Source organism: Limulus polyphemus, unplaced genomic scaffold (assembly GCF_000517525.1).
Source record: "Limulus polyphemus unplaced genomic scaffold, Limulus_polyphemus-2.1.2 Scaffold604, whole genome shotgun sequence".
NCBI classification, from domain to species: domain Eukaryota; kingdom Metazoa; phylum Arthropoda; class Merostomata; order Xiphosura; family Limulidae; genus Limulus; species Limulus polyphemus.
Window position 1 is genome coordinate 375,902 of NW_013666214.1, and position 9,025 is coordinate 384,926.

Consider the following 9,025-nt stretch of genomic DNA (forward strand, 5'->3'; position numbering starts at 1 on the left):
AAACATAATGATAAAAAATGTTTATTGTAGTAAACGAAATAATAATTTGATCTAAGTAAGAGTTTTTTCCTTCCCGATTTGTAAAAAAAATCCTTACGTAATAGAAAAAAATATTATTATTTTTGGAATCTGCATAGCTGAATTATGGAAAATCCGTTATTAAAACCAAAACAACTTTTATGAATTTTAAATTTGCAGGCCTATCTTATCTATATGTTGGCAGAAGTGCATATGCCTGTTTTGCTGAAATTGAATGAAGCTGATTCTGTTTATTAGGCCATAAAACCAGAGTTTTGGGTTTCTATTTATTTACAGTCTTAATCTTTATGCTGCCAGTAAGTATGATAACTACATGACTTGTAGAATGTTCTACAAAATATATTCAAATTATTTTCAACAAGTCAAATGTTATTATTTTATTTACTTCTTCATGTTAGATTACAAGACCACTAAACTAATTAATTTGTTGTATAATAAATGAAAACTAAAGTGAAATAAACATAGCTGTGCCATCATAATGTTAAAGATGGAACAGCTGAATTATAAATTTGGTTACAATTGGCAGGTGAATTATAAAGGAAGGAGCTTACTCTGAAACAAAGTCTTGTTGCTTAAGTATATATGTTTATGTTCAGCATGTTATTCTCAAGAATTCAACCATGTATTTGTATCATGCAGTACAAAATGATACTTTTAAGTTTCTTTGAGAAAGTCTGTTCAGAAGTTCATTATTTGTATAAATATGCATGCTATGATAAACATTGTATGATATTTTTCAACACCCAACTCTAATTGCTTACTTTACTAATTAGATATTATGTGAACTCACCACAGAACATGGTAAGACCAAGATTTGAAAGTTCTATATGTATGTACACAGCTAAAATTAGTTAATATTGACCTACATATTTGTTAATGTCTATAGGTAAAATACTGAATGGCTGGGAACGAGCAGAAGCAAGTTCAGGAATTTCTTATTACCTAAAGTAAGTTTTAGAATTGTATATTTAACCTCATTGCTTTCTGTTACATTTTCTAGTGATATAGTAGAGATCATGTTATCTAACTAGAATGTGGATTCAGAACTGTGGAAACTACATAGTAACTTAATGTTAATTAACAAAGAAAAAAGATGTAAAAGTTACAGTAAGGAGATGTCATCAGCTTCATTTTGAAAAAGACTGGAATTTTCTCTCCTGTTCTACTAATATTTCAAAATTTTTGTCAACAGGTTTCAGATGTAAACCATTATATGCAAGTCATACAATCAGTGGCCTTCCAGGCAGTTTGTGTCACATCGTGTGTAGTTAGTCACACATTTATTCTTACATCAACTATCTTTCATTGTAAAGTATTTTGATCACTTATTGTCTCAAGGTGTACACTGTCAAATCAACTTCTGCATTTTTATGCTTTTTGGCAAATTGTATGTGTGTATTTAAATTGTAATTTTTATTGTTTCATTTTGTTATAGTCATGCAACAGAAACAACTCACTGGGATCATCCTGAGATGATGCCTATTTTGGAGAAACTGGAATCTTTCAATGACATCAAATATGTGGCATACCGAACTGCATCAAAGCTGAGAATGCTACAGAAAGAACTAGAGTGTATGATATTTTTGGGCAAAAATGTCATTTGTATCATATTTTTTAATTAAGCTATATATACAAGTATTTAAATATATCACTTGTATAGATTAAATGTTAAACCTCTTATAGATTATAGTTTTATTTCATATATCCATCTAAATCTTCTCATATATTTTCCAGCATGTTTAATCAGAATATGGCATGAAGTGAAAAACCTAAGTTTTTAAATTTTTTATAAAATAAGTGCAAGATATACATGTTGAATGGACACTAGAGAAAAATTGTCTTTAATAATATTTTATAATTCTGTTTTTATTATTGTTCTTCTAATGGTTTTTCTTTTGTATATCATACATTTTTTTTTCCTGATTTGTTTAGATGTTTTAGTGGTGACAGTTATATGTGAAGCTTACTACCTCAGTTCTAAGAATTTTTATTGATCAAATGAATATGTATCACATTACAGAGATTCCATTTGTTATTTAAATAGTATTTTAATTTACTTTGAGGCCTTTTACAGAGAGAGTATAATTTTGGAGACTATCAAAATTGTGTTGCATATTCCAGTACCATAAGGTATAATTTTGGAGACTATCAAAATTGTGTTGCGTATTCCAGAACCATAAGGTCAGATTTAGATTTTACATTATTGCAAAAATATAGGTGCTCTTAGTATGTGAATTAGTTTCGACATAGAGTTTCATGGTTATTTTTGGAGTTAAAATTCTTTTTAAATCGTAAAACTTTATAATAAAATACATTATTTTACAAGCAAAACAACAACAACAAATACAAACATTGGAACTACATAATAACCCATTAAACTTCAGTAAGCTGAAAAAAGTTTTACTTTGCTTGTTTTTTGTTTTAAGGCACATGTAATGTAAATAATATGCTAGAAAATATATTGATGCAAAATCCAGTTAGAATCAAAATTCATTAGTATAAAATATGTAGATACAATTGTAAAAATAAGTTCATTTTCACTAATTAAAACAAAATAAGCCACAAAGCTAACATTTCTTCTTTATGAATATTAATGGTTATAAAAAAATTTTGAGATCCTCTGAATGACAGTAAAAGTTAAGTGAAATATAATAATAATAGACAAATATTGGTTTAAAAAATAATAATGTGTTTCTAGTCCTTACCTTATAAATGTAACTTGTAAATGACTTAAATAATATTAATAATAATTACAGTTCATTTACTTAAATAGTGGCTAGACCACAACCAAGCCTATCTGATTAACCCTGGTATTTGGCAAAAGACCTAATCAGCACTAGATATGGCAGATGTAGTGTGATTGATGTATTATGATGTATTATTTGCTTTCACTTGTAAATTCTTAAAATATACTTTATATGTTGTTCATAATTTTTAAATATACATCATCAAAGATAAATCTGTGTAAAACCAGAAAAAAAAGACTAAATTTTACTATAAAACACACAGGAATGCGAACTACTGTTAGTAGAAAATGAATGGTGTCTTGCTGTGTTCCTACGTATTCACCTTTTGTTTTATAATTACAATAAAAATAAATTTTCACTTTCGTGAAAGATATCATGATGTAATTGCACAAACTTGAAAAATTCAGATAAGTTGAAAAAGGTGTACAAATCTTGGAAAGACTTGCACTCTAATATAAACCATGCTACTTAGCTGTTCCAGTTATTGGTATATTTCGACATAAGCTTGATCAGTCAATCTGTGGGATTTCACTTGCTGATAATTATGTAATTAATTATATTTAATTATAGGTTAATTTAAATGTTCTTTTAAAAATAAAAATGCAACATCCATCAAGTTTCAGTGAGGATATTTGATGATTTATTTTCTGTAACATCTTTATTGAGTATGTTCTGAAGTTTTTACTACCAATTTTAACCATATTATAAGGTAAAGTGGTGTTAGTTAGCTAGACTTATGAGGAAAGGTTAAAATATCAGTGTCATACATGTATGTGTGCAGGACTGAAAATTTTGAAATTTTTGCCTGTAAAGTTGGAAAATATTTTTGCAAGTATTGTGGCCATACGGGTTACTTACTGGGCTTCACTGAGCGTAGACTGATTAGGATTCATTCATTGATATGTATTTTTATGATGATGGTTTATTTTTCACATCTCTGATTGAAGGGTAATAAGCTCCCGCTTGAATTTCACACTGTCCTATTAAATAAGAGGAATATGGAAAAGAACTGGTCATATATAAATTCTGAAATGACTAACCTAAAGTCCCATTGTTAATTCCAACTGGAAATTTGAGGCATTAGTTGAAAGGTAATGCAATGAAAGGGAAACCATCTTGTCTGTAGCACCTTTTGGTGATTGTATAGCAAAAATGAACAGAAATACGAGATGGTAGCCTGAAACAAGTAGCATCTATTCCTGTCATAATTTATTTCATCATAGGGTTAAAGCCAGTGGAGGGCATAATAATTACTAATCAGTCATTTGTCTTCCAAAATTTACTTTTTTTTGTTTATGAAGTATTTTTATATTGCATATAGACTAATGTAAAATACCCATGCCCTGCTGAGGTGTTCAACAACCCTAGTGTTCCATCAAACTCCTTCATTATGACCATTTACTTCTATAGTGTGCCTCAGTGGTAGCGGGGTGGTCCATACCCCATAGTGACTGAGCATATGTGCCTAGTTTGGTTCCTCACCATTTGAGTGGGGGCATGAACACAGTTTCAAAAATGACGTTCTTAGGATCCTGATGGGGCCAGGAACACACAATTGGATGGTAGCTTTGAGTTCAGGTGACATTGCAAATTTACTCTTAGACCCCCACCATTCCTGGGTAACCTTCTGGGTGTGCTTTAGCCATTCATGGTATCCAAAAAAAATAAGGATAAAATGCTGTGTCATGTATACTGGATGGTGTCATTAAATTTCCTTAAGGCTTTGATTGAGTACCACCATGTTAGTGCTCTAACAAGATTTGAGTATTGCATCTGTATATCATAAACAGTCATGAGTTTCTGTTCTGTAAATATTAAATTTATACAGGTATACTTACAGTACTCTTCTAGGTAACTGTTTTTTTTTTGACATTATGATACAGTCATGACATTTTACAATAAAAGCTGTAGAAATAAGCTAGTCAACAATACTGTGATATATATACAGTAACTTGGAGGTGTTTTTAATTATACAAAGTACATTTTTAATGTTGTTTATAACTCCTAGTTATTAAAAGTGGATATTTTTTAGGCATTACTTTGTAGGAAATGAACAAGTTTGTAAAAGATCAGATTATAAATGTCTAATACATGATAACAAGCTATTAATGGAAGCTTATAGTTATTTAACTACACTTGTTGAAAACTCAAAATAATACCTGGTCCAAAAAAAGATTAATTAAACAATCGTTTTTTTTTGTTTTGTTTTTCAGAATAAAAGTTATGAAAAAGTCTTACTGTGTGCAGAGCAACATTAATTTAATTGGCATTAAAACTAAAATCAACAAAAACTGACTAATAGTACTCACTAATTTCTACTTATTAGTAACAATAACCATTTAAACAGCTGCATATCTGTTTCATGAATTGAGAAATGGTTGGTTTTTATAAAAATTGTGGTCTTCAGTTGGGCATTAATGCATTATTATTTTTTATACAATGACAAAGATTTTCTTTAGTTTTAGAACAAAATTTTTAAGTTTAAGTTGAATGACCATGAATAATACTTGGATGGTAGACATTTCTCTATTATAATTGTAAACCATTCACTTTTTGAACAACCACATTTTCTTTATTCCACTTCTACATTTTTTAGCCGTGGTATAGTGACTCATAGCTGTGAGTTTCTCAAGTACAAACTTTTAGCTCATAGCTCTGTCATCTCTTGACCAGTTTGAAATCTAATTACAGTTTTGTACTCAGGAGGTCAAACCCTTTCGATTGATGTATTTGACCATGCCCAAGGTCCTCATAGATTAATTTACTCTAATCCTACCTAAAAGAATTCAAATTTGAGGGTAGGCTAGTAGAGATCTTGATGAGTAATTAAATCAAATCATATATATACGTGCACCCCACACTTGGTATTGCTGATGCACAAAAATAGAGCTAATAAAAAGGAAAAAGGTTTAATAGATTAATTTACTCTAATCCTGTCTAAAAGAATTTCAAGTGCTTTGGCTATTGAGGATTTCCTCTTGTTTGTAGAATAAAAGCAATGAGGAGATAATGTGGTGATAGTTTATGTTGCAAAGGTTTTTATTCCCATTTACATGCCTTTCACTGAAATTCAAATACATCACCAGTCTTTGTCTATAGAGAATTTATTGAACTGTATATTAAGTTATAGTTCACTTAATAGTTGAATAGATTTTGATTGTTTTTGTTGTTGTTAATGTTGCTATGAAAAAAAATTGAGAATTGTAGTTTTTATATCTTGACACATCAAGAAGATTATATCCATGTAAACTGGATTTGATCTTTGTTTGTAGTATCAATGTTGAGACTGGGAAAGATCCACGGTATTTTTGAAGATCACGGGCTTAAGGGTTCACCCAATACAACTATTCTTAGAAGTTGCCAGCTGGAAAGTTTCCTGTATGATTTGTGCTTCTCTCTACAGAAAGAATCATCAGATAGGATTGACCCAGCTGTTCAAGCAGAACTCTTAGTGAACCTTCTGTTAAACATTTACAACTTGTAAGTTTTGCTACAGTCATGGTAGAAAGTTAATTCAGATTGTTAAAGGTTAAACCTTATTAGTGTCTCTATGATTCTTACTCTTGTAATAATGAATGATGTCTTTTGTGCTTCAATAATAGCAGATTGTTTTCCATTAACAATACTACATGTTGATAATAACTAGAAATATTTAGAGGTGGCACTTTTGTTTTTCTTAACAAGTTATCCATTATTATACATTTAAGCATGAAGTAAGGCAAGAAATCTTAGGAGGTTACTGAAATATATATTTAGATTTGAAGGCAGTGTGTGTGATAATAAATTCAAATTAATTTATTTTTAACTTACTAATATATATATACTGTACATATTTAAAACAAATTTAAAAAGATTTCAATTGTTCTTTGTAAAACTCAAAATGTTTGTGTAATAGTGTGTTTGTTGCCTTTTTTTGTGCTAAACTTAAAATGAATTTTCCACATGTGTGTAACAGTAATAAAAAAACATTTTATTGTTTGAAAATATAAATCTTGTTTGTTTGGATGGCTACACATGTGTGACTTGTTCTTAGAAAAAGAACCGAGGGAGTGGCATTGGGATCAGTGAAAGTGGGAATTTGCGTTTTGTGTGCTGGACGTTTGCAGGACAAACATAAATGTAAGCACAGTTTGTTTTTTATTTGGTGCTTGTACTTAACCTTTCACATTAGTTATCAGCTGCAAAGCACACAGTTATGTGTTTTAACCTTTCTTAATAATTTATCTAACCTGTTGTTTTACAGATTTTTTTCAACAGTTCCAAGAAAATGGATATCTTAGCAGAAGAAATTTATTTTTCTTACTACAGAACTTAGCAAAGGTAAATTATTTTAATTTTAATACATTGCTATACATCAAACCTAATTATGCAATAATCACTTTTCCTTACTTCTCAATTCTTGCAACAATATTCTCATTAGTGGTTAACAATAAATTTAGAATAGTATCCACTCTGATTGGCTCTCTGCCCATTTTGTATATAAAACTAGCTTGAAATACTCAAGAAGTTTCTCTTCCTTCACTGTTTAACTTCATCTAATCCCAGTTAATGTGTTTGAAACTTAAGTTTCCCATAATTATTACATCAGTGTTTATGTTCTTAGCAATTCTGATCTCATTTCTCATTAACAAAAGTAATACAAAAATTTTGAAAAAAAATTAGGATGATGTAGGGATGGCAATGCTAAAAAGTACAGAAACAAGGTAGGGATGGATACACAAAACCATACAGAAATCCCTACATAAGTAGCCAAATCTTTTCAAGAAAAACTTTTATCTACGACTAAATGTTGAATTCCTTTCTTTTGCATGAATTCAGGTTTGAATAAAAGCACTTAAACTGAATAATGTTATGAAGTCTTACAATGGTTAATTCCCATAAGCTTGTAACATTGACTCAATGGCTACTTGTGTAGGAATTTTTGTATAGTTTTGTGTATTCATCCCCATCTTTTTTTGTACTTTTTGCCATTGCTATATCACCCTTATTTTTTTCAAAATGTTTTTTATTACTTGTTTCTTTTTTTAAGGAATAGCAGATGCTAAGAAGGCAGCAGTTTTAGCCTGGTGTGATGAGTTGTATTGATAGACATCGTGTGTTGAAGTTAGTGAAATGCTATACTGCTTCTGCACTCTCCAAGTTAAAATGCAACATTTTTGTGTGTAAATCATCACAACAACTTCAAACGTTGGTGAGCTAGCCATTGTGACGTCAGAATCAGAATAATCAGCAGAACATTTGGCTGTTAAGCTACTTGATGAGCTCTACTTCAGCAATGTTTTTTGGCTAAGCTGAAGGTCTTAATAGGTTTTGAATACCTAAATTAGGTGTTTATACATTGTTCCAAGAAAGATTTGAGACTATGATGAGCAATACATAATATGTGATGCCCATTTTTCCCCCGGCCCATCCCTACATACTAAGCACTACCATGCTTAGCGATTATGTCTGTGGTCAGTCACCTATAGTGATAGCCAATTACAATATTTTCAACTTTTCAAACTCCTGTCAGCTTGTTCAGTAACAAGTGGCATATGGCAAAATTGCCACCTATTATTAAGATGTCAATATGTCATGGGCTTTGGGACCCAGATGTTTTTCCTTTGGGGGCACCATAGATATTGCTTTTTATGTGTTGGTATTATTTCACTTTCTCTACAAATGTTTCAACAAGTATTTCCAGTTTTTATCTGTGAAATACATTCCCAAAAGTATGATGTAAAATTGTCAGTGTAACATTATCTAACATGTATAAAAGCCAGTTGTCTTTTGGTATATGTTCCATTTGTCTGTGTTGTTTAGCAACAAAACTATATATATGTATATATATTAGATTTGAATATAAAAACACAAAAAAATATCTCGACTGTATAGGTCACATCAGCTTACATGGGTAATAATTATCTTAAATATATAGGTCACTTCAGCTTGCAAGAGTAATAATTATCTTAACTGTGTAGGTCACATCAACTTACAGGGGCAACAATCAGCCTAACTTGTATAGGTCACATCAGATTACAGGGACATAAACTATCTTAACTGTAGGTCACATCAGCTTACAGGGACATAAACTATCTTAACTTTATCAGCACGGGTTTGTTCCCTGGGACCGACTTTGTAACCATTTGGTGCTTTTTATAGTTTTCATATTTATAACTTTTAAATTAGTAAGCGAATGTTAACGAAATTTGGCAGATTATTAGTAAACATTACAATGCTTTCATACACAAAATATCAAA

The 9,025-nt window shown here is 30.3% G+C and overlaps 1 protein-coding gene across 2 annotated transcripts in view; it reads left to right on the plus strand.

The window, feature by feature from the left end:
• The window catches only part of LOC106459409 (dystrophin-like), a 40,514-nt gene that overhangs the window by 9,096 nt on the left and 22,393 nt on the right, over window positions 1-9,025 (plus strand). For both annotated transcript variants that reach the window (XM_022385907.1, XM_022385908.1), the window contains exons 2-6: window positions 926-986; window positions 1,475-1,611; window positions 6,059-6,266; window positions 6,820-6,905; window positions 7,030-7,106. In XM_022385907.1, the coding sequence (XP_022241615.1) occupies window positions 926-986; window positions 1,475-1,611; window positions 6,059-6,266; window positions 6,820-6,905; window positions 7,030-7,106 (569 nt within the window). The remainder of the gene's footprint in view (window positions 1-925; window positions 987-1,474; window positions 1,612-6,058; window positions 6,267-6,819; window positions 6,906-7,029; window positions 7,107-9,025) is intronic.